Genomic DNA, 26,398 nt, shown 5'->3' with positions numbered 1-26,398 from the left:
CTTTCTCCTTCCGTCCTGCACGCGCATGAGTTTCATCAGATTTCCCTCTTCCGGCGGAAGCGATTCATAGGACTTTGACTCCTCAGCTTGGTGCCTGGGTGGGGAGGGGGAGTCGGGCAACTGGCGGCAGGATGTTCTCGGCCGGAACGGAGAGTTTACTTCTCCAAGCCAGGTGCGGAGAGAGGGGAGCGCCCCTGTGGGGGCGGGAGTTTTGGGCCCCCAGGTCCGCGCCTGGGGCAGCGGCTTCTGTGTGGGGGAGTTGGGCAGGCACTCCTGAACCCGAAGCCCGCTGGGCGTTGCTTAGGCCGGGATGGGATAGTCGCTTGCCGCCCCACCAGCCTCTGGAAGGGGGAGGGGGGCCGGTGTAGACACCGCCCCAAATCCCCGCTGTTTTCAGACTGCTCTTTAAAACAACGGAACAAACCCTGGCCGCTTGAATCTTAAAAGATTTACTCAGAAACACATAAAATCAGTCTAGAATTACTCATAGTCTAGCGCTAGCGTAGGACTAAGTGGATGAAAAGGTTTTTGAGTTTGTGGTGCAGTCATTAGCCTGCCCAGTATTCTTGGGCTTTGCCCGTATTTTTACACGGGAAGAAACGGAAGCCCGGGGGTTGTCCAGGATGGGAAAGGCGGTGTCAGAGGTAGTATTTGAACCCAGAGCCTCTGACGCCATGGCTAATGGGTCTTGCCACAGCCCCAAGCTTTCTTCCTTCGTCTACAACTGTTTGCCAGACAACTTTAGTTAGAAATCCCTCCATAATTTCAAACTCCAGTTGCATAAAAAACCAAACAATCACTTCATTTCAATTTCGTGAATTTTTAGTTCTGTTTCCGTTTTTACTGAGAAGTGTAAAGAAATCTTCAAAAGTATCAGAAAATAGTTTGTCTTATAAGTTAGAGTTTTGTGTAAAATAAGATTCTTTTTCTCCCATCTATGATATCAGTGTAGGAGCAGGCGACATTAACATAGACCCTTTAGCGGTGCAGATATGTGATTAATTATAAGTAACTTCTGGTCTTTTGGTTGCTTGGGACCCCACAGCCGTGGTCACATGCCTATTGTGTATTAGACATAGACGTGGATCACAACTCTTCCTGAATTCAAGGGCAGACCTATGATAGAATTATATAGTCCTTAAAAATTGCAAAGCAAACAGCCCTGAAAGGCAGCTGCTATTATTATTTTTGTTTGGTTTGGGGGTTTTTTTTTTTGGAGGGGGGGCAGGGCTTTGAGGGTTAAGTGACTTGCCCACGTCACACAGCTAGTGTCAAATGTCTGAGGTTGGATTTGAACTCAGGTCCTCCTGAATCCAAGGCTGGTGCTTTATCCATGTGCTACCCAGCTGACCCTGTACAGCTGTGGTTACATGCAATTGGTGGGGAGAGAAGAAAGGAGGAGGATAAAAATGATGGGGTTTTGGCTTCCATCCTTGTTTTTCAGCTTTAGCTTAGTCTGTATATGACTGTCTATAGCACTCTACTCCTAAATCTTTTCTGAATATTAACTGAGACTCTAAACTATTCATGAGTAGAGTTAGGATTTTTTTTGTCTAATTATACTACCTTTATACTACTACTTTACACTGAAGCTCAAGTTACAAGTCACTCACTTTCATAGCCTCAAGGGGTTTCCCTTCAGCTTTTTGTCCTATAGCTCTAGCATTGAAAGAACTTCCTCTTATCTGGCCACTAGATTTCACATGGCTCTTCTTATCACTTATAAAAATATTAAATACAATTTATCCCAACACTGGTTCATGAGGAACCTGACTGTTCAGAAGTCTTTATGCAGAGAAATGCCATACATTTTTCTTCCTGAGTTCCATACATGAATGAATGAATGAATGGTTGGGAAAAAATTTTTATTGATATCTTTTTTTAACATGACCAAAATTTTCCCTTTCCCGTTCCCCTCCCATAAAGTCATCACATATAACAAATAATATTTTTTTAAAGAAACTAGAAAAGGATCAGGAAAAACTTAAAAATATATTTAGAAAGTCTGAAAATTTATGCCTTGTACCACACCTGTGTACCTTCTACCTTTGCAAAGGCATGGAGGTGGGAATGTCTTCTCATATCTCTTCTTTAAAGCCATGTTTATTCTTTGTAATTTTGCAACATTCACTCTAGATTGTTTTGTGGAGATCATTTACATTTATATAGTTGTAGTCATTTGAATATTTTTTGTCTTGGTTCTGCTTATTTATTTGACATCAGATCTTGTAAATCCATGCTTTTCTAGATTCATCATGTTTATGGGTTTTTGTTTTTTTACAATACTACATTATATTAATATATAATAATTTGTTAGCCATTTTCCAGTCTATGAGCACTGACTTTTTTTCTCAGTTTTTTTCGCTAAAAGAAAAGGTACTGCTATAATCGTTTTGGTGTATATGGGACCCTTTTTTCTTATCAGTGACCTCCTTGGGATATATGCCTGGCAGTAGAATCTCTGGCTTGAAGGATGTGGACAACTTTCGTCCTTTTATATACATAATTCTGAATTGCTTTCCAGAGTGGTTGTACTGATTGCCAGAAAAAAGCACTCTCACCTGCCTGTACCACTTTGAGACTGCTCTAACTTTTTTACCCTGACCTCCACATCCATTTACTTTACCAGGCTACTCCCACCCCCTTTTCAGCTCCTTCTGCCCTCATTGACTTTTCCCCATTAGACTGTAAACTCCTCAAGAGCAGGGACTGTTATTTTTGTTATTTATCTCCCCAGTGCTTATCATTAAATGGTGCCTGGCACATAATTGGTAACTTAAAGGTAAAGTTTTCAGATTCCATGTCCTTTCCCTCCCCTACACCATCAGTACTCTGTTTCTTCTCTGAAAGGATCTATAAGTAGTTTGGTTCTGCTCTCTGTACCCCTTTGAGGGAGCCTATAATTGTTGCGATTCTGCCTCTCTGTACCCCTCTGAAAAGATCTATAATTATTCTGATTCCATTCCCTTTGCATAATCCTACAGTACCGCATTATGTGCCCCTGTCTATTGCAGTAATAGCAAAATGTAGGGGGTTGATAGCAATTCAGGGATCGATAGTGATTTCTCAACTGCCTAAACCTTGCTGGCTTGTGTTTTCCTGTAATGTTCTGCCTGTTCCTTTCTTCCCTCTCATTTCCTTCATAAATATATGTTGCTGTTTCTTTAATTCTGTCAGTACTCAGGGTATTCCAACCTGGACACTACTTTTCAGATATTTTTGTATTTCTTGGCAATGATTGATGCACAAAATGATTAGAGATAAAGTGTGCATCTCTAGAATCTAATGGGTCCAATCTAGTATGTTGTTTGGCATTCTTTTTTGTGTGTGTGTGTGAGGCAATTGGGGTTAAGTGACTTGCCTAGGGTCACACAGCTATTAAGTGTTTAAGTGTCTAAGGCCAGAGTTGAACTCAGGTCCTCCTCACTTAAAGGCTGGTGCTCTATCCACTGCGCCACCTAGCTGCCCTATTATTTGGCACTCTTGCACAATCTATCATAGAATCTATTAGGTCTTTCATTAGGTTCCTGAATGGTATCTATAAATTTTTTCCAGTATCAGTCTTGCTAGCATAGGATTCCGTTGCCACCTAGCTAGTTTTTTAAAGAGTTAGTCCCTGCTCTTGAGCTTATAACTCTGATTTGTAGGAGACAGCTTATATATAAAGTTCAGCTTCAGATCTAAAGTTGTTTGAAGAGTGCAGTAGCAGGGCAGACGGCAGAGCCCAGGGATTTTTAGGGTGTACCATCAGGTCACATGACAGTGCCTTGGTGACTGGAGGACATAGGTGACTGGTAGGTCTTAAGCTGTAGTGGCTGGGAAGAAACTAAGGCCTAATGGTCCTTCCATTTCATTGGAAGACTTGTAGTTACTTCAGACTCATCCAGGAGGTTTCAACAGCCATATTCTTCTACCATGGGGTCTAGGCAGCCTGGGTTTGAGGAGAGGTGAAGATAAAAGAAGGGGGGAGAGTCCCTGCTACTGGTTCTCCCATCCTATGGGGTCTGGGCAGGCTGGGGAGATAAACTTGACAGAACAAACACCTCTTAATAATTTGTGGTGTGAAATCTTGTCAGAAATTTTGAAAATCCAGATACATTTCATTCAGGGATTTACTCATATCTGCAGATTATTTCCTTCTAAGAACTGAAATAGGTAAATGAGACACTGGCAAAGACGATCTAGCACTTGCCATTTGTATGGTGATGGTGTGGTATGCTGAAAAGAGCCCTGGATTTGGAATCAGAAGAAGTCATCATCATTTCTTTCAAGACATACTAGTTGTTTGATCTTGGGCAAATCATTTCCTTTCTCCTCATTGATAAAATAAGATTGAAATAGATGGTCTCTAAGGTTTTTTCCATCACAAAATCCTATGATTTTTCCCTACTTTACTAAATAATGCTTGGAAATGTTGCCACTTCCTCATGTTATTCCAGTGCTACAATTTATCTTCTATTGATGTGATTATTTCTTCCAGTGACACACGTTGCAATCAGATCATTCCTGCTTGTCTGTCCTATGAAACTCTGGTCTCTCTCCTCCCAAAAATTCACCACTGGAGGCCTGTAACTAAGCTATAGTGAGGCATGTTTGCTCTCAAACTGCATTTTCAATGCCAGGAACAGCTCTGAGTAAAGAGAAAACTACTTGACCTGTACCATCAGACTGGTTTGTCAGATAGCTGGTTTAGAGTGTATTGGGAAATTCCCACAGGTTATCTTTGCTGAATGTTTGGTGGTCTTACTCATTATTTTTGATTCTACAGATTTCTATCAGTAAGCCTAATTTCTCTCAGACCGCTTTTCTGCTTCCCCAGCAGTTTTGATCAAATAGTTTTTCCCTAGATAATTTATATTTCCTGCTTTATCAAACACTGACTCTCCTTTGTCTAGTCTGTTATATCAGTCTCTATTTTTAACCATACTAGATGGTTTTGATGACTGCTGCTTTATAATATAGAATATTATAAATATGATAAATATGGAAGTCCTATTTCCCCCTTCATCGTTCTTTTCATCATTTCCCTTGATATTTAGATCTTTTTTTTTTTCAAATGAATTTTGGTATTATTTTATCAAGCTTTGTAAAGTTTCCTCTTGGTAATTTGATTGGTGTAACATTAAAAGTGTAAATTAATTTTGGTGATATTGGCATTTTTCATTATATTGGCATGTCATAGTCATGGGCACTGAATACCCTTTCAGCTATTTCAGTTGTTCTTTAATTCTTTAAGAAATGCTTTGTAATTGAATCTATATTAGTCTTTTGCATGCTTTGGGAGGTTGATTCCCAGATATTTTATGCATTTTGTAGTTATTTGGAATGGAATTTTCCTTTATTATTTCTTCTTGTGTTTTGTCATTTCTAAGTGTGTGTGTTTCAAAAGGTTGATTTTTGAGGATTTATTTTGTAGTCAGCAACTTTGCTAAAACTTTTGTCTCTATTAGTATCTTTAGTAATTCCTTAGGGTTTTCCAATTAAGTCATCATATCATCAGTAAACAGAGGTAGTTTTATCTCTTCTACCTATCTTTATTCCTTTAATTCTCTTGTCTTGTTTCTATTGCAATACTTTCAGTATTAAATAGTAATGGGGACAGTGGTCATCCTTGTTTCACTCTTGTATTTACTGGAAAAGGTTCTAGTGTATTCCCATTGCATATGTTTGCTTTTGGTTTTCGGTAGATTTTTAAATGATATTTTAAAAAGGTCCCTCAATACCTATACTTTTAGGTATTTTAGCATAAAAGTGAACTTTGTCAAAGGCATTTTCTGCATCTGTTAAAATGATCATGTCATTTGGGATGTTTTGGGTTATTATTAGTTATGTTAATTGTTTTCCTAGTGTTGAACCACCCTCGAATCCCTGGTATAAATCCCGTTTGATCATTTATGATGAATGATTTCTTGGATAAAGCACTGTAATCTGTTTAATAGGATTTTGTCTAAAATTTGAGTCAATATTCATTAGTAATACTGGCCTATAGTTTTCTTTGCATGTTTTATCTTTTCCTTAGTTTACATATTAAGACTTAAACTTAGGTTTAGATATTAGGACTGTATGTCATAAAAGGATTCTGGCATGGTTTGTTCCCAGTTTTTGAGAATAATTTATGAAGTATAGATACTAACTGTTCTTTAAAAGTTTGATAGAATTCTCCTGTGAACCTGTCATGTTCAAGGAGTTTTTTTCCTTTGGTAGTTTGTTTTTTGGGTTTTTTTACATCTACCTGTATAGAGTGTGTGTGTGTGTGTGTGTGTGTGTGTGTGTGTGTATTTTACATGTCTGTTTTCTGAGATTGGGTTATCTAAGATCTCTATCTGGTCTTTTGCTAGTTTATGCATTTTATATTTTTGAAGACATAACTAATTCTTTTGTGTTTTCGGATTTGTTAGTTTATCACTGTGCATAATAGGTTCTGATTGTTTTTATTTCTAGTGGTTTTGCTCTAATTTTACCTTTCTCATTTGTTTTACTTAATCAGCCATGAAAATTTATTGTGCTTTTAAAAAAAAATGTTTGATCTTTTTTTTATTTGTAGTTCATATTCCTGGACTTCTGATGTTATGTTGAGTTTATCATTCTTTTTAAAAATACAAGTTTTATGTAAGATATTTGTGGTTCCATGTACAATTTTTCTGTACATCTGTGTATATGGAAATGCTCATATTTGATATTTGTCAAGTACAGAATAACAAAAAAAATTAAAATTAAAAGAAAGTCTCTAAGGGTTTCTGTAGATTATTTACTGTTTAATTTGTGGTACTCCTTTTTTTTTCTTCTTAAGGACATCACTTTATTTTCCCTTTTCTAAAACTGAACAATCAAGTGATCATTTTCCTTTTTTGCTTTTCTTGAACTTGTAATGAATTTTGACTCTTACAGTAATGGTGGGTTGACAAATACTTCCTATATCAGTTCTTGTCTTATACTCAGAACCAAGTCCATCGTGTTTCCTTTTTTTAGAATCAAAAATTGCATACGTGATCTAGAAATGTTATTTATATTACCCCAAGAAAACTTAAAAAAAAAATACAGATTTGCTATTTGTATTAACTTAGAAAAACCATGTTGTATCCCTGGGCCTTAGTTTCTTCACCTGTAAAGAGGGGGAGGGGGACAGACAATGGGGACTATAAGGGGGTTGATTAGATAAATGTGAATGTCTCTTTTAGCTGCAAATCCTGTACTACCAAATTATGGCTTATTAGAAATTCCCTGGTTTTCTGACTAATTTTGAAGCTTCCCTTTAAAAAAATTTTTATTTATTTTATTTTTTTGTTTTTTGGTGAGGCAGTTGGGGTTAAGTGACTTGCCTAGAGTCACACAGCTAGTAAGTGTTAAATGTCTGAGGCTGGATTTGAACCCAGGTCCTCCTGAATCCAGGGCCGGTGCACCCTGTCAGCATCATTCTATGTTTAAATAAAATAAAGTTACAAAAAATACAGTTCACATTGGTCACCTTAGATTTAATGAATAAATCCAGAAATTGAAGGCAAATTTAAAGACTCTTTGAATCTTTGAAAAATTCTTCTGCACTTGAGAAGACAACTCATTTTAGGATTTGTTTTACTTTTATATGTCACTCTAAAAATGTGTGGAAGAACTTTTTCATTTTTTATTCATTATCATATCTGAATTAACAACATAAACTTCTAAATTAGTGTGGTCTGAATTAATGAAGAGTTAACTGTAGGCAGTCCTTAATAAATGTTAGTGGTTCCCCTGCCAAAATACATACTTTGAAGTTTGATAAATGGGCCATGTAGAAAAGTTGATTCAAGTATTACTTGTATTGATTGAATTCTTAACATATCACCATCTTCTTTCTTTCTAGGGAGATTCAGGATGAAGAACTAAAGAAATTCTGTTCACGTATAACAGGACTCCTTCAAAAAGAAGACTTAGGAAATGAAACCCTTGACTGTTTGCAAAGACTTTTCCTCATTGTCTCAGCCACAAAATATTCTAGGAAGTGAGTAAAAATTGCCATATTCTCCCTGCCTCACCAAATAATGTATAAAGCATTTATTAATCTCACTGCTGTCAATTTTCAGAAATTATACCACCCTTAAGTCATTTTTCTTTCCTTTCCCTCTGAGTCCTCTGGAGCAACACTGAACAAGACACTTCTGATATTTGAAGATGGCTGTTAATCTCCCCTTAGTCTTCTCTTTTCCATTCTAAATCCCCCCAATTATTTCAAATATTCCTTTCATGATATGCTTTCCAGAACTTTTGTCATCACATATTTGCTCTTCGAGTACATTTTTGGGGGCAGTTTCCTTCTTAAAATCTGGCACCCAGGATTGAACATTATAACCCAGGTGTCATCTGCGAAGCATATGGTTACATCATCAGTCAGTTCTTATGATTTGGACATTTTTGTCACTAAAATATTTATTGATAAAATCTGATTACATTAGGTATTTTAGCTTCATACAGTTAACTCATAGTAAACTTGTGGTCAACTAAAATCTCAAATATTTCTCCAGATTCCTTACAACATGGTAGTTTCTTGCATACTAAATGGCTGGAGTCTTTTTGTACTGGAGGCAAAACCAAAATAGTGACCAGCTTTAAAATTTGATTTCAAACTTGTTCTTGGTACAAGAGAGAGGAAAGGGAATACACATGTATACTGTTGTTATCGTTTGTCCTTCATTCTTGAAGAGGACCATGACATCAGGAGGTGATGTCATGACTTGCAGCGAATTGGATTTAAGTGAGGGAGGGCTGTGCAAGGTCACCAACCTCACTCTCTCCTCCAGAACAATCTGGGTCCAGTGGCAAGATATACATCAGGACAACTGGAGATAGCCCTGGATGTTTGAGGCAATTGGGATTAAGTGACTTGCCCAAGGTCACACAGCTAATAAGTGTCTGAGATCAGATTTGAACTCGGGTCCTCCTGACTCCAGGGCCAGCAGTGTTCTATCCACTGTGCCACCTAGCTGCCTCACACATTTATATACTGTCTTCTCTATTTCAGGCACTGGCTGTGCTAAGTGCTTTTTGCAAATATCTCATTTGATCCTCTCAGCAGTCCTGAAAGGGAGGTACTATATACCATTTCACAGTCGAGGAATATTTGAGTTTCCAGGTAGTAAGTTAGTCCCTTTTGTTTTCAGTGACATTTCTTCTCCCAAAGTTGCTTATTTCTTTTCCTAAACTAATGCAGCATAGTGAGTGATTAAGAATCCTGAGTATGTGAAAGTCATATAAAGCTAATGTCCAAGGGATCATAACCAGTCTTAGTATGTGATATAAAGTAGCATTTGAATTCTGTGAAACACAAAGTGCAAGCATTAGTTTCATTTGACATGGTTATGTTTTTACAGACTTGAAAAGAAGTTTGTGGAGCTATTGCTGTCAGCATTGTATTGTCCAAAATCTCCTGAGCAGGTTCAAGTTCTCTGTGCTGCCATAGTGAGAGAAATATCACCTTCTGAGAACTTGACATTGGTTTATGACCACACCCAAAACACAAAGCTGGTAAGCCTGGTGTCTTCAGTCCTGCTGGCTCAGGTAACTTGAACTCACGTTGTGACTTTTCTTTCTGCATCTAGTCCCTTTGCCTTGGTATATTTTGTTCCGGTTTATTTTAAAGCACAAGATGGGAAGTTGGATTCTCTTACCTGCCTATGATATTCATCATGAAATCAATCTCTTACCCTTTCCACTCCTATGAAACAGGTATCTCTGGAACTAGACTACCCCCATAAAGTAGCAAAGCTAGTTCTGTACATTTTTCTAAACTAGAAATCGCTTAATGTTAGTAGTAATCAATAGTGGATAATTTTTAATTTAAAAGGTGCTCTTTATATTATGAATCATACAAGAAGGCCTATAACTTATGTTTTTGGTGAGTCCATTTGAAAACAGTTTTTGTGGGTAATGAGCATATATTGAAATTTAGATATTTAAATAAACTTAATGACTTAAAGTGAATTCTTAAGTGATTCCCATGCATAATAACCTAAGCTATTTAATTTAATTATGATAATATGTTCTTATACCCCGTTTTCTTAATACTTCATAGGAAACTTGTAAACTTTGGTGGTTTTTTTTTTTTTTTAGTAATTTACAGTACTTTAAAAGATGAATCTCCTCTCTCAGCCTTTCCTTCTAGCACCCTTTCCCATAGATCAACTGTTAAGATCAGTGAGCCATACAGATTACTCTGCCTCTCAGAATAGTGGTGTAACCCCCCCCACCCCTAATGTGCATTGCTATTTACACTCTGTAGAAAGATCTAGAAATGGATGTGGTTTTAGGGAGGGAATAGATTATTTTTTTATGTCCTTTAGGCTCTTAGGGACTTTTGGGTGTTGTTCAAACACCTACTTAGAAGCAGAAAACTATTGTTACAGCAGGTGGCACCAGAGGCTAATTCTGGCTAGAAAGACTGAAATTAACTCTAATCAGGGAAACAGGAGCTATTGCTCCTGATGTGAAAGTGATTTAAGACTCCATTTGGAACTCACTTTTTATTTGTTTTTGTTTTTATTTGCCTCCAATTATATGTAAAAACAATTTTTAACATCCATTTTAAAAACTTTGTGTTCCAAATTCTCTCCTTTCCTATCTCCCCACCCCACCTTTGAGAAGGCAAGCAATTCTGTATGTCATGCATGTGTAGTCATGCAAAACATTTCTATATAAGTCATTTTGTGAAAGAAAACAGACAAAAAACCTCAAGAATTTTTTTTTTAATTATGCTGATTTGTATTCTGACACCATCAGTTCTTTCTCTGGGATGGATAGCATTTTTCTTCATAAGTCCTTCAGAATTGTCTTAGATCATTGTATTGCTGAGAATAGCAAAGTCATTCACAGCTGATCATCTTAAAATATTGCTGTTACTTTGTACACAGTACATTTCACTTTGCATCAGCTCATGTAAGTCTTTCCAGGTTTTTTTAAGAGCATCCTGCTCATCATTTCTTATAGTGCAATATTACTCCTTCATAATTACATACCACAGTTTGTTCAGCCATTCCCCAGTTGATGAATATCCCCATAATTTCCAATTCTTTGACACCAGAAAAGAGCTGCTTAAGTATTTTTTTAAATATATAGTTCCTTTTTCTGTTAGTTTTTTATCTCTTTTTGGATACATACCTAGTAGTGGTATTACTAGGTCAAAGAGTATGTGTGGTTTTAGAGTCCTTTGGCCATAGTGGAACTCACTTTCCATAATAAATTCTCTTTTGAGCTATGTTGACTGGTCAGTCTTCTGTATATGCTTCTGCTTAAGTGAGTTCTAAATCACTTGGCAAACTGGCCCTGAAGAGTCATGGAATGATTATATAGTTAGAATGATACATAAGGCTTGGTTTTTATAACCTATATCTGGGTTTGAGCTGTGGTTAGCTACAGATGTGTATATACTAAAGCATACAGTAGAATACTTCACTGGTTGTTTTGTTATTTTTTAAAATGTGTTTTAAAGCCATTTTATTTATGTTTTTTTTTAAATAGTGCATTCCAATCATTAAAATAATAAACCCTCAAAACTGTCACCCTGATTAACTTTGTTTTTTAACCTTCCAGTACCTCAGTATAGCTTTGCACTTAGTTTCTGTTAATTTAGATTTATTTTACTTACATCTAGGTGGTTCTTTTAGTATTCAACAAACTCTTTTCATATTACCAAGACTAAAATTAGCTAGGCAAAAAGGCAGGCAGTTTATCTTTATTCATTATTCTTTTTTAAAAACTTTTATCCAAAGGTACAATGTAAGTGTTAGCTATTATTGTTGTTGAAATAATTAACCTCATGGGTGTTTTGTAAGGACATCTCCCTTTAAAGTACTATATAAAATGGTCCAAGTTAGTTAAGGGACTCATGATGAAAAATGCTCTCAATCCAGAAAAGGGGAACAATGGCATCTGGATGCAGATTGAACCATGTTATTTCTATTTTTTTTTTCTTTTTTGAGGTTTTTCCCTTTTGCTCTAATTCTTCTTTCACAGCATGACTAATGTAGAAAAAATGTTTAGCGTGATTGTACATATATAGCCTATTTCAGATTGCTTGCTGTCTTGGGGAGAGAGGGAGAAAAATTTGAAACTAGAAATCTTGTAGAGACAAATGTTGAAAGCTATCTCTACATGTAACTAGAAAATAATAAAATACTTTTATGATTTTAAAAAATAAACTAAAAAATACTTTATAAATGTAGTTTACTATTTTAAAAAAATGAGCAGGATGCTCTTAGAAAAACCTGGAAAGACTTACATGAGCTGATGCAAAGTGAAACGTATTGTATACAAAATAACAGCAATACTGTAAGATGACCTACTGTGAATGACTTAGTTATTTTCAGCAATTCAGTGATCCAAGACAACTCTGAAGGACTTATGAAAAATGCAGCCCATCTACAGAGAAAGAACTGATGGTATCTGAATACAGATGGAAGTATATTTTGCTGTTGTTCCTTTTTCTAAAGTTTTTTTGTCTGCTATGTTTTGCACGACTGCAGATGTATAACTTATACTGAATTGCTTGCGTTCTTAAGGTGGGGATAGGGAGGAAGGAAAAGAATTTGGAACACAAAGTTTTAAGAATAGATGTTACAATTTGTTTTTACATGCAAGGTGGGGAAAAATTCTAAATAAATAAATTTTTTAAAACCACTTTATCCAGCCTATTTAGAACTTCTTATGTTTGTAAGCTAAATAAATAAAAAGGTAGTGCTTTTGAGGTATATTATATATGTTGGGAGGATGGAAGCATTGGACTTTTATGTTTCTTTGTCCTTCAGTGTAGCTTTATCAGATCTTTGAATTTCAGACATTTTTGCAGATTAATAACTTTTGTGGGCAGGCCACAGGAAGTGACATAGGTCTCAAAAGTGGCTGCTCTGGAATGTCACTTAACTGATTTTTTTTTTTTTTGCTTTTGCTTTAGAGAAAGATTACTGAAGGATTGTTAAGGGGGTTAAGTTATTTGATCCTTCTGATATTAACTTTTTTTTTTTTTTTGGTGGGGCAATGAGGATTAAGTGACTTGCCTAGGGCCACACAGCTAGTAAGTGTCAAGTGTCTGAGGTCAGATTTTAACTCAGGTCCTCCTGAATCAGGACTGGTGCTCTATCCCCTGTGCCACCTAGCTGCCCCCAATACATCTTCTTTTAATCTGTATTTGATTTGCAGGGCAATAAAAAGGATGAGGCCAGAGATGTGGGGCTGCGTGTTACAAAAATCCTTGAAGGTCGACAGCCTGAGGGACAGAGCTTAAGATACCTCCTGCCTGTCTTGTCAAAGGTCATTACCCTCTCACCAAAAGTCCTCAAGGAAGGTAAAAATGGGTTCTCTTTGTGGTGACACTTTTCCTTTAATAATTTTTTTGGGGTAGCTAGGTGGCACAGTGGATAAAGCACTGGCTCTGGATTCAGGAGGATCTGAGTTCAAATCTAGCCTCAGACACTTGACACTTACTAGCTGTGTGACCCTGGGAAAGTCACTTAATCCTCATTGCCCCCCCCCCAAGTAAAATAATAATAAAAATTTTGTTATTGTTGGTTATTATAGGGTTGTGCATATGAACCCTTTTAAGGAAAAGTTTGGGTTATCAAATATACATACAGAGCTCCAAAGAATGTAAAATTATGGTGAATGTGTTAAAAGACTGTATTAACAGTCTTTTTCAGCTTGTGCCATTTTAAGGGAAGAATGTGAAAACTCAGAAAGGGTTTGACTATCATTTACCAGTTTGGAATAGTTATTTTCCTTTTCAGAATAGTTTTAACAGGTTCTGGTTTATCTCATAAATCTCTATTTAGGATGAAATTATTACATAACTGATAAGATTTCCTCTGCTTTTCCTCCCTCTGTCCCCAACCCTGATAGACCAGATAAATTTCCTCAACAAAAGGCTAGTTGACTGGCTTCGCTATGCAAGTATCCAGCAAGGAGTTGCACAGACATCTGGAGGTTTCTTCTCTAATCCCTGGGCAAGACAGGTAGGTCATGGTGTTTTCAGAGTGTAGATGTCTGATCATTCAATAACCATGGCAACCTCTTGCTTCCATTTATGAGTCCCTGAGCCCAGGATGCCTAGGATTGCCTTGATTTTATTGGTCTGTCATCTTATCTTGCCTGTGTTCTAGGGTCAATGTCACTGAGCTTCAGTAACCTAGAGGAATAAAATACCAATTACAACTCTGGATCATATTTTAAATCTCTACTAACAGCACAATTTTTTTTGCTCCGAACTTAAAGACCAGAGACAGTTATCATGACTATTCTAGTTGGAAGGCAGTTGTAAATACCATCTTTCTTATCCATGTTTAGAAGATGACCAAAATACAGGGGATGAGTTTGCATTAACAACAAGAATTAGGAATAAGACAGAAACAAAACTTATTCCTTGCACAACTGAATATTCTGTTACTCCCACTCTTGCTTTCATAATACCCTAGGAGTATGCCTTTTTGGATATTTTTATGTCTATTAACACATAATCTGTTAAAAGCTACTTGAGTTTTTCTTATCTGAATTCTTCTGCTCCTCACATTGACTGGCTAACCATCCTATGGTGCCACGTGGGAGATTTTTTAACTTCCTATCTCTTTTCCTTGTATCCCGCAGCCTGGCCCCATTACTGAGGTAGATGGTGCAGTTGCCACAGACTTCTTCACTGTACTTTCAGTGGGCCAGCACTACACGGAAGATCAGTGGTTAAACATGCAGGCTTTCTCTATGTTGCGTAAATGGCTGCTCTATAGTGGGAATGATGGAACAGACAGTCCAGATTCAGGTACTGGCTTTGGGAATCCCTAAAGATAAGGGTGATACTCTAATCAGAGGTCTAGCGTTGATATCAGATTGTAAAGGAAATAAAATTTGCATTATTGATGACCTTCTGTTAACATTTGGTAGCCTCTTCTGAAAGATTAGTAAAATAGTAGTATTTGTTTGAGGACTGGAAGGTAGCAGCAATTTGCAAAACTGGTCTTGATGAAGTATTCTTAATTGGGTTAATGAGTGACACTGCTTGAAGATGTTTTATACTCTGGTGTGTAGCACATGTTTTATGTGAACTGGTCTTTTGGTCCAGTGGTCCAAGATTAGGAGAAAACTTGAATCCTACTATATGGTTGGGTTAAGGTTTTATGAAAATTGTCAGAAATGTAGTATGGTTAGAGGAAGAGATACAACAAAGTTGGCTTCTTTTTGTATTTGGTGATTGTTACAGTCACTAAATTCTCTTGGAAACTTGATGGATCTTATGGTTTTTCTTTTTACCTCATTAATTTCCATGTGTTGTCTCTTTAAATTGATAATGTTTTCCTGCCTGAGGATATGAGTGGAATTGATTACTAGTACTTTGGCATCTGTGTTCTTTTTTTCCACAGCAGATGATAAATCAGAACTAGAGGGTTCTATTATGTCTATGGTCTCTGCTACCTCCACCTCTAGTCGACTACTTCCCCCAAAGGAGCGGCTTCGAGAGAATGCCTTTGAGTACTGCCAGAGACTCATTGAGCAGAGTAATCGAAGTGAGTTGTGTTTTCTCTGGTTTTCATGTTTTCAGACAGACCTTCTCTAATGAAACATAAAAGTTTATGACCTCTTTGGAACTTGTAGTTTTGACCAGAGGGAGCTTCCTAGGGCTCATACTTTTGGATTGGATTTTAAACCTGATGATTCTCTACAAGTAAGTATTAGGGAAAACAAATTATTTTAGTTATGAATATGTTATTAAAGCTGGTCAAAGGATATCTTAAATCACCTGGTAGATATAGTGATTCTGTTACACGTGGGACCCATAAAGAACACTGTATTGAAAATAAATATAATCAGTATTCTTAAGATGCCTAACATTTCAGAAGCCTCTAAGAAAGGATATATAGATATCTTCAAAGAGATACATTCAATACATTTAGAAGTACTTGTGTGTTTCTTTTTGATGAGTAGACAGGAATAGGAGAGGAACTCCACTTGAGTATGACAGTGCACTGCATAAATTCTGCTTTGGTTTTGTTTTTGTTTTTTAAATAAGTTAAAAGTCCCGAGGGGCAAAGAGAGTCCTCCTAATTGTTGGTTAATGAGTTTTGTTTTCTTCCTTCCCTTGGGTCTTACTCATTATTCTTTCTAGGAAATGACCTATATGAAATGTGACACAACAGTTGTCATTGTCCCCAGACTCCAAAATATCCTGTCTTTACCATATGCTTTTCAACCTTCAGCTTCTATAAGAGACTATATATTTAGAAAGTTTAAAAAACTTAAGATGAATTCTTACATTTTAATCATTTAGTATCGTGAGAGCTGAGATCCTTCTTACATTGAACAAATAATGCTCTCATTTTCCATGAATGATTTGGAGTAAGTAAATGAACTTAATTTTTTTCTTTCAATCAGGAGCCCTGAAGAAACAAGACTGTGAGTTGCAAAAAGCTGTAAGTGTCTTTAAAGGTGAGTAGGGTTGGGGAGAGGAGAGTAAAGCTATGTTCTTTCTGCTCTGATGAGGGGTACTCTGTTCCTATGCAGTGTCTGGTTGAAGCTGTGATTATATTGGATCTACTCTGTAGGCAGGATTCCTCCTTCATCTACCGGACTCTCTCTTGTCTAAAGATCTTACACGGGCGGCTTTGTGGAGACCTGGCTTATGTTCGAGCACTGTTGCCAGTTGCACAGTTCTTCCTGAATCACAGTGAGATATTTTGCTCTTCTTTTTAACCTAATTTTGTATAGTCTTTGCTCAGGATGGCTAACCCATGGCTTTTCAGAGCCCCATGTGTGAGCTTTGAAGTAGGCATGAAGAAAAATTGCCATTATGAATTACACTGGTGCTGTAATAAAAATATGTCCTTTGAACCACCTAAAATAATAGGTTGAGACAAGGATCAGCCAGCAATAAAGAAAAAATTTTACAGCAATGGCATTTTTAAAATCTCTATTAAAAACTCCTTTATAATGGTACATTCTGAATCCTTTCCTTGATCAGATTGATCAGGCTCAGTTTCAGCTCAGGTTGTTGAGCCCTATCTCACTTGCCTTGGCCCCATTCCTTTAAACAGTTGGAGTCTTTTATCTACTTGATAACTTTAGCTGCTTCACTTATATTGAGAATGGCTGAACAGACAAGACTCAGGACAAACAAACAAACAAAAACAACCCACCCCTCTTGCCTGTTTAATAAGTTTAAAAAGAAAAGTCATTTTTGCATGGTATATTGGCCCTTCTTAATTATGAAATATGATGGCGACACTGCTTTTTTTTACCCTTTCATATATGTACTCTCTCCTACCAAATTGGCCAGTCTTCTAAAAGCTAAGGAAATGGAGATGTAATTGTTCTTTAACTGTGGTTCACCACAGTCATTCCTAAACAGTACATATAGAACTGTAAATAAGATGTTAGAGCTGGAGAAGGAATCTTAGATCACTACCCAGTCCAACCAATGCACGGACTTGAGGCCCAGAAAAGTAAAATGATTTGTCAAAGGACTACAGCTAATAAGTAGCCCTTATTAAGAGGGTGACTTAACCAAAGTCACTGGCTTCAAGTTCACCACTTGGCCTGATATATTCTCCTAGGTGAAGCAGCAGCTGTTGATTCAGAAGCAGTTTATCAGCATTTGTTTACCAACATCCCATCAGAATTATTCCACAACTCAGTGCTGGCCTTTGAGTTCGTCCAGTTCTGCAGGGAAAACATCCATTTTTTCAATGGAAACCTCAGCATCTTCAAATTGAACTTCCCAAATCTCTTCAAGGTATGCTGTCTTCTAATGCCCCTTTTGTTGAACCAAGTGTGTAAGCTGCACTATTATTCTTCATTAGCTTTTATGGGTGGCATGTCTAATGGTTATGGTTTTGAACTGGTAAAGATTCTGAATGTCTCTCTATAAACATGGGTGACCAGGACCCTGCTTTAAATAATTCTTATCCACATTCCATATATAAGTTAAGAGAGGATTCATTTTACAGTGACTTACTCTGTGTGTGTGTACATTTTATTTTTGCGGGGCATTGAGGGTTAAGTGACTTGCCCAGGGTCACACAGCTAGTAAGTGTCAAGTGTCTGAGACTGGATTTGAACTCAGGTATGCCTGAATACAGGGCCGGTGCTTTATCCACTATGCCACCTAGCTGCCCTTTGCAGTCTAATTTAAATAGAAAACTTCCTTATTGTATTTTAAATAGAAATCGTGTACATAACTTTGGTGTTTATTGAACAGAGAGAGGTACACTTGTATAACCTTTTTTATCCAAACAGTTTATGTGTATTTTCGCTGAGGTTTTTTCACCTTAGTGACAGTTTGATTGAGGGTGGTGCCCATTCTTTAGATATAGTTGGAGTGGTTAAAGTGACTTACCTAAAATCATCCAATTAATCAATGGTATGCCAAGCTACTACCACACACACAAATCCTAATGATTTAGTTCTCAGGATGAAACTAGAACTGTATTGTTTCTACTAGTTCCTGGCATGGAACAGTGCATCTCTGATCTCAGAATTTGTGGATATCCTTCCTGTTTTCATTGATGCCACCACAGCTGTTGAGATGCTTCATGCCATCCTTGACTTGCCATGCTTGACTGCTGCCCTCGACCTATATCTTAGGTGAGTCCAGATCTCTTCCTTGTTTCTAGAACATCTGGTCAGGTGAAACAGTGAAGTTTACTTTAGCCACATAACAATAATGACTAAGAAAAATTATCTTTTGGGCAACTAGAAGAACTTTTGGAGGGCTTTACCCTCCCCTGCTAGCCCAGAAAACATGCCTTATAAAACTTGAACTTTGGGTTTATTTGAATGAAAGTGGACCTTTTTCTTCTGCTTTATTTCTGTTAGGTTTTCATGTATTATTATTACTGAAACAAGTAAGATTCTTGCTGCTTTAGGGAGTAGCAGCCCATTCCTGTAAACAGAACAAGTTAGAATCATCTCATGATGAGGAGGCAGCAAATCTGGGGTATGGGAAATGTTACAGTTTGGTTGGCTGAAGGCAGACCTGCTGTTCAGTATGAGTACTTCTTATTAAATTGATGGTGCTATATTTCCTCTTTTTTTTTTTTTTTTGGCAGGGCAATGGGGGTTAAGTGACTTGCCCAGGGTCACACAGCCAGTAAGTGTCTAAGGCCGGATTTGAACTCAGGAACTCCTGAATCCAGGGCCGGTGCTTTATCCACTGCGCCACCTAGCCACCCCGCTATATTTCCTCTTAATTCAACAAGCTGCAGTATTTATTAAGCTTATACTGTGTATTAGGCATTTTGCTAAGGCTAGAGACAAAAATGAAGCAGTCCCTCCTCTCAAGGAGATATGCCAGGGAGGGAAGGGGGACAGGAACCCAGATATGCAAATACAAAACATATACAAAGTAATTAATTGCAAAGGAATCAGTGGAGAGGGAGAGAACACTAGCAATTTGGGGCATCAGGAAAGGCCCTGAGTAATATATGGCACTTGAATGAATTGAATTTTGAAGGGAGCGGGGGATTCTAAGTGACAAAGATGAGGAAGGACATTCATGGAGGCAAGCAATAAATATTTTACATAGAGAACAGCCAATAAACCAATTTAGTTGGGATGCAAATGGGAGCTACACAAGGGAGAGTGATGTGAAATCCTTCTAAAAAGCCTGACTGTGAAAAGCTTTCTTAAATGTGAAATCGAGGATTTTGCTTTTTATCATAGAGGGGATAGATATTCTTGAGCAAGAGTGACATGGTTGGACCTTTGGGGAGAATGAATCAGACTAGTAAGAGGTTGGATGCAGAGACACCAGTTAGGAGGCTATTCTAATAGTGACAGGGAACATGTGGCTGAGGCCTGATCTATGTGGAGTGGAGAGAGGAGTGAGATTCAAGGTATTATGGAGGTCGACTCAATAAGACTTGGCAACTGATTGCATACATCTAGAGTGAAGAGTTGAGGATCACTCCAAGGTTGTGAACCTGGGATCTAGAAGGATCTATTACCCTTGGTAGAAAAAAGGTTGAGTCTACAGGGGGAAACTATGAATTCTGTTTTGGATGTATTAAACTTAGGCAGCTAGGTAGCACAGTGCACTTGGAGTCTCAGACACTTATTAGCTCTGTGACCTTGGATAAGTCACTTAACCTCTCAGCCTGTTTTCTCATCTGTAAAATGGGGATGGTAATAGCACCTACTTTTCAGGATTTACATAAGAGTCCAACGAGATCACATATAATGCCCTTTGCAAACCTTTAAGTCCTGTGTAATTGCTGGCTATCAGACGATGCTTATGATAACAGGGCAACAAAGTAGAGATACCGCAAGTAGTTGGTGATAATAGAACTACTGCTCGAAAGAGAAAGGGATAGATAAATTGATTTGAAAATCATCTGGTCAGAGATGATAATTGAGCCCAAAGATGTTGACAAAATCAAGAGAGGACAAGAAAATAGCCCATGACGGAGGCAAAGAGGGTGGGACACAGGTGGTAGTTCAACAAAGGGAGGGGGAGAGAGTAACTAAAAGGTTGGTGAGGTCTACAAGAATGTAAGAACCAATAAAAAGTTATTGTGGTTTAAAAGCAGCAGTGTACAATGGAAAGAGCCCTGGCTTTGGAATCAAACAGTCTGGGTTTGAATCTCACCTCAACACTTCCTTTTTGATTTTGTGCAAGAAATAAAAAGGTTGCACTAGTTCTAGGTATGGTTCCATCATCCTGTCATCACTGGTAGCTTTGAAGAGACCTGTTTCTATTGAGTACCAAGGTCAGAAACCAGATTGCCAGGGGCTGGAAAGGGATTGAGATTTGAGGAAGTAGAGACCAGTGTCGAGGCAGCTGTGTGGATCCAGTGGATAGAATGCTGGGCCTGGCGTCAGGAAGACCCAAGTGTCAATTTGGCCTCTGACATTATTCAACTGTAAAATAGAGGATCACAATGGCATCTACCTATCAGATTGAGAGAACATTTGTGAAGCACTTGGCCCAGTGCCTGGCATATAGTAGGCACCTAATAAATGCTTACTCCCTCCCTCAAACACGAGAAAAAAGCAGAGGTGATGTTACAGGGTGTGAGGTGTAGAATTGGAAAGATCACAGGATGAATTACTACAATGTTCTTAGTAAAAAGTATGAGAGAATTGGGGAAACGGTGGTGTGAGATGCTCAAGAAGAAAAGATTTAGAATAAATGTGGCAAGGTAGTAATAAAAGGATCACCCCGTAGCAGCGAGGGCTCAGTTGAAATCATCTAACTAACTTTGTGGCGTATCCAGTCAGCATTGTTGTGTAACTTCTCCAGGGGCCCGGCTGCTTTTGAGTAGGACTGGATAAAGTGGATGATGGATGGTGGGGGTTATCTAGGTTTGGGGCATGGAAAGGGATGAGCAATAATAGGACAAGTAGCCAAGGGATTTGAGGGTAGAGGACTCTAGATAAAGTCAATCTGGTCTTAACTATCGCATCATGATTTTAAAGAGGAATATAGGGCCAGAGCAGGGAGTGAGGGAATGAGCTGGGAGTTGCAGTGAGAATGACTAATATGATCCTATGACCATAGAGAGTGAAGTCTCCATTTAGCATGATTCTGCTAATGACATCAGACTTTCTTCTCTTCTCTGGTGATTAGGTCATTATCTCCTACAAGTGAGAAGCCTCCCTGGGACCCCACCCTGAAGCCCACCGGCTGCTTGGATGGTTTCCGAAATCGTCACTACCAGGCTCTCTTTCAGTCCCTGCTGCGCACAAAAGCCAGGGGCGTTATAGAGAGGTAAGGCTGGCTACCTGGTCCATTTGCAGTGGTGAGAAAGTTCTTAGGGATGGGAATGGTGGTAGGGGCTTTCTCACTTGCTGTCTCACAAATGCTGGGATACGTGAGGCTCAGGAAAATCTGTGCAGGAGAAAATCTTATGACTGCAGGACTAATATCTAAGGAGAGATATATTTGTGTGGGGTATGAGGAGGGGAGGTTTCTCTAGTGAACGTTGACTGAAATGTCTGTCTGGGTCTGTATTTCCTCGCTTCCCTTTGTGGACAAACTCTGTTTTCTATGCTAATGAGGAAAAGAAATCAAGATGGTCTTAAAAATCTTTTAAACTATTAATCTAAATTTTCTACTGACCCCATAACCTCCGACAGAAGCAGCAGAATTAACTTGATTTCTTTTCTCCTTTGAGGTTACCTGGATAATCCACAAATTATACCATCAGCTCCTTTTAATTCTTGTGAACATACATTTTTGTAAACGATATTTAAGTGCAGGTCTGTGGGGAACACTAGTTTGGAATAGAGCTGGGTTTTGATTGTGACTTCACCTATTATTGCAGGTCTGATATTGGTTATTGCTCCTAGGTTGGCTCCACTCCATCACCTGCTGAAGCCCATGGCCAGTTGTTCACGAGTTGTGCAGTGTGCAGACACTGTGCCCATTTTAATACAGCTTTTCTTTACGGTGGTGACTGAGGTAAGCCTCTTCTCACACATACTGTTTTTCTCTTCACTTCTATGGCAGTCATATTAACTCCCCTTCTTAGAAACTTTCAGTGGCTTCTTATTACCTGAGGAGTCTGGATTTCTCATCCTGGCAGTCAGGACTCTTCACAGTAGGGTTTCAGTCTACCTGTTCCTCTGTGCTTGTCTAACCAAATTGCACTATTTGGTTCCCCACACATACTTTGCAGTTTCCTGATGTACTTTTTGTTCTGGAATCTTTTTTTGGCAGTATATACTAATTATCATTTTTCAAGTCTCATCTGAAATGCCACTTTATTCGTGAAGCCTTCCAGTTTATTAGATTGCAATCTCTTTGGAGGCAGGAACTGCCTTTCTTTTCTTTGTATTTTAGCATCCCAGTTACCCCCACATATTGTAGAGGAATCAAAGGAAAAGCAAATATTATTTTAAGTATGGGTTAGCTTTTGTAAGTTATGAAAGGACAGGGACTGTGTCACACATTCTGTCCCATGTTTAATTGATTGCAGGTGTTCATTATGGCAATATTTATCTTCAGTTTGCAGATGGGACACTGATAAACCAGCTGGTAGTGCTGTTATTGGAAAGAAGTGATTTGCTCTTTGATGTTCCACACTTTAAAGCTGCTGTCCACAGGTAGGTGTCTCCTGTTGTTCTTTTTGTCTCCCTACCTTAAATTTCCTGACTCCTAATTACCTTCTTCAGGATTCTCTCCTTGACCTTTTTATACTTGCAGAGGTTATTCCTTCCAGAGATTTCAACTGTCCCTCTTTGTAGTAATTCTTCAATGTCTCTGTGTACCTGATTTCACATTGCTTCCTACTCCACTTGGATTGTTATCTTAAACTCCTTATATAACCATTCCCAACTTCCCCCTTTCTATTAGTGGTACTTCCATTATTCCTGTTTGCTAGGCAAGCAAGTTTTGAGTGTCACACCGCCAATTCCTTCAACCTCCATCTTCATAGCCTATTTTTTTCCTGAATAAATGTTTGAGTTTGCTTCCCCTTTAATCACCATTCCAGCAACCAACTAAAGGATTTTTTCCTTCATACCCAGACAAATAGCCTAATCAATTTCTCTTTCTTTAACTTCATACCCTTTCTGGACTAAACTTTAATCAAGAATATTTTCATTGTTATTCCCTCTTTGTAAGAAACCATAATAACTTCTTGTTGCCTAAAAGAGCAAGTCTTATTTTTTTTTTATACTGGCATTTAGGACCTTATCTAATTTTATATCATTACTCTCTCTGGAAAAAACTTGCTTCTGTCGATCATCTGGTCTCACTGTCTTTTTCATATATATCATGGTAATTCTTATCTCTGTGCCTTTTTCTTCATACTGAGTCTGGTATCAGGACACCTCGGTAGAAAGGCAGATTTTTTCCTTTTTTATAAAGCAGAGCTCATTTATGTACTTAACAATAGTTTGATCTAGAAAGCCAAGATGGATGCCACCTCATCCCATCTATTTGGTTGAAGGTCTGGGCAATTGGAGAATACCTGTTTATGTTCTGTGATAGGCAATGTACTGTGGAAACTTCCATAACTGGAATCTAAGTAAATACTACTCTCATTTCTATGGAAACTTACTGCCTAAGCTGTAGATTGGTGCCCAAGAGAAAGGGTCGTCAGTTCTTTAATGTTTAATATGCAACTGGGATGTCTATAGTTACAATTTTAAAATTCTTTTAAGACTCAACCTGTTAACAGGCTATTGGAGAATAAATGTGCAGAATGCCCTGGAGGTCCTGAGGATATAGTTTGTAATCATGTTTTGGATTTTGAATCATAGCCTTCCCAAAGTTTGAATACCTCCCTTCATTCCCATCTTCTGCCTCCCAAAGCCACAAATCTCAACAGTTCCTCCATAGTTCCTTTGTTCATTCTGTTTCTGTATCTTCACATATTCATGGATTAAGCTGGTGGGTGTGAAGAATCCATAACCGTAAAACATGAGTATTTTCTTCTCTACTTTTGTTTTTAAAATTCATATATGAATATGAATTTATTAATATATGAAACCAGATATATTTGCTTTAAGTCCTGGAATAAGACAGTATAGAAGGTAGTATGGGAAAAAAACACAGGTAGTTATTACATTATGTAATATTATATATGGACAATTATATATTAGTCCATGTCAAATGTTCCTTACCTAGAGCCTACTGTTTTAGGGAGCATAATGTTAAACCCCAATAAATATTGATTGTGTGACCACCTCTTTCTTGGCAGAGTAATGAGCTCCCAGCTTCTGGTCCTGTGTAAACTACATCCTTCTCTTGTAGTTGAACTGTCTAAGGAACTATTGGAGTTCACGGGAACCATCAGCAATATCTACAGCAAAGAGAACATATTCACTAATGTGGTAAGGAACAAGCTAAGCTGCTGTTTACCTTTGCTTTGTCACTTTTTGCCAGACAACATTTTATGGTGTTTCGTTTTGAGAAAATATAACTCATCTGGACGGGTAAATTATCTTAGAATCAAGATTACTCATAATGGCTTTCTGTGTTTGGTTGAAGGTCTGGGCAATTGGAGAATACCTGTCTGTGCTCTATGACAGGCGGTGTACTGTGGAGCTGATCAACAAATTCTTTGAAGCCCTGGAGGCCTTGCTGTTTGAAATTACCCAGTTCCGTCCCTCTGCTACACTTCCCAAGTGCTGTCCACGAGTAATCACAGTTCTCATGACCACGTTGACCAAACTAGCCTCTCGGAGTCAAGATTTGATCCCTAGGTACATCATTAGGAAGTGGGAAAAAGGAATGTTAAGTTTTTGTGGGAATGGCTTGTACAGTTATTTCATTGCTAATGCTAACTGTTCCGTTACTAAAATACCATCTTTGATATCAGTCATGGCACTCTAGAGGTCAGAGGCACAGAACAAACGTAGTTTGTCCCAGTTTCTCTGAGCAAAATCTGCTTTTGTAAGCCAGGAGTCTCTCCTCGGATTGGACCCCAGAACACAGGCTATTGGAAATAAGGAGAGCAAGGGTCTATCTAATCCAGACTCCCCCACTAATCCACTGTGGGATCTTAGACACAATTTTTGTTGGCCTGAATTTTCCCTTCTAAAATGAAAGGGTTGTAAGATGACTTCTAAAGCACCTTTCAGTTCTTATTATAATATAATTCCTTGATCTCTTTTTTCAGGGTTTTCTTGTTCCTGTCCAAGGTGAGATCCTTTGCTGAGAGTCCTGCTGTGACCTCTGTGTATAATGAGGAAGACACAGAGACTATCCTGACTAGGGCCACTGAGTTGATGAACTTATTGAAAATGCCAAGTGTGGCTCAGTTTGTCCTGACACCATCTGTAGAAGTGTCTGATCCACGTTATCACCTTGACACAAATACCTCCTTGCCCCTTGCCCTGAGGATGGTTAGCCAGCTAGTTGAGAAAGAGTCGGGCCTTCTCGGGCGAGGTACTGATGTGACCCGATGCACACTGGGGGACTCGGATTTAGAGCCTTAGGCTTGTATTTAGCTACGCTCCTAAGTATTAGGCAAGAGGTAAATCTAACGGGAAAATATGACAGAAATGTGACTATAAGGAGGTACATTTCATGGCTTTCCTCTCTTGAGCCATTAAGTGTTATTTATATGCCCTTTTCTATTATGACTCCAGATCTGTAGTCTCGGTTTTGGACTGGATGATTGCTTGAAATGGTGCTATACTCTCACTGGGGTTGGAGACTGTGGACCTACTTATGTGTCTAGGGAAAAAGTCACTCCAGCTAGTGAGAGTCTAGAGAAGCCTTGTCTCTCCTGGTTTTGGCACATGAAATTGCAGTTTACTTTTGGATCTGAGTAAAATCAGATTTCTTTGCAGCTACTTTTTTAATTAATGCAGCTAAGCATATTAAAGTAGGTATTTTATTATATCTATTTTTTCCACTTAAATCTTTAAATATAATACTCTTAAACAAATGTGCACCATTTAGTATTGTTACTTTTCAGATAAATACATAAAAAGATGTACAATA

The 26,398-nt window shown here is 38.0% G+C and overlaps 1 protein-coding gene across 3 annotated transcripts; it reads left to right on the top strand.

Annotated features, from left to right (window-relative positions):
• AP5Z1 (adaptor related protein complex 5 subunit zeta 1) lies at positions 1-26,398 on the top strand. 3 transcript variants are annotated; one of them, XM_043972086.1, is made up of 17 exons: positions 1-172; positions 7,841-7,978; positions 9,345-9,498; positions 13,165-13,309; positions 13,861-13,973; positions 14,602-14,770; positions 15,369-15,512; positions 16,378-16,415; positions 16,507-16,669; positions 17,556-17,734; positions 18,443-18,585; positions 21,569-21,709; positions 22,291-22,402; positions 22,949-23,046; positions 24,648-24,780; positions 24,938-25,152; positions 25,569-26,398. In XM_043972086.1, exons 1-17 carry the CDS (start codon positions 132-134, stop codon positions 25,885-25,887), a joined length of 2,445 nt encoding a protein of 814 aa, XP_043828021.1. In that variant the 5' UTR covers positions 1-131; the 3' UTR covers positions 25,888-26,398. The 3 variants fall into 3 exon arrangements, with proteins under 3 accessions (XP_043828021.1, XP_043828016.1, XP_043828010.1); XM_043972081.1 differs by having other exon boundaries at positions 9,345-9,531; positions 15,372-15,512; XM_043972075.1 differs by having other exon boundaries at positions 9,345-9,531.

The sequence above is a fragment of the Dromiciops gliroides genome, chromosome 1, assembly GCF_019393635.1.
Source record: "Dromiciops gliroides isolate mDroGli1 chromosome 1, mDroGli1.pri, whole genome shotgun sequence".
Taxonomy (NCBI): domain Eukaryota; kingdom Metazoa; phylum Chordata; class Mammalia; order Microbiotheria; family Microbiotheriidae; genus Dromiciops; species Dromiciops gliroides.
This window is presented reverse-complemented; position numbering and strand designations above follow the sequence as displayed.

Excerpts from the sequence above, each read along its gene's own strand:
- AP5Z1 (XM_043972075.1), top strand. The coding sequence starts at position 132 with ATGTTCTCGGCCGGAACGGAGAGTTTACTTCTCCAAGCCAG. Across the intron at positions 16,416-16,506 it reads ACTGTGAGTTGCAAAAAGCT|TGTCTGGTTGAAGCTGTGAT; the intron begins GTAAGTGTCTTT and ends GTTCCTATGCAG. Across the intron at positions 16,670-17,555 it reads ACAGTTCTTCCTGAATCACA|GTGAAGCAGCAGCTGTTGAT; the intron begins GTGAGATATTTT and ends ATATTCTCCTAG.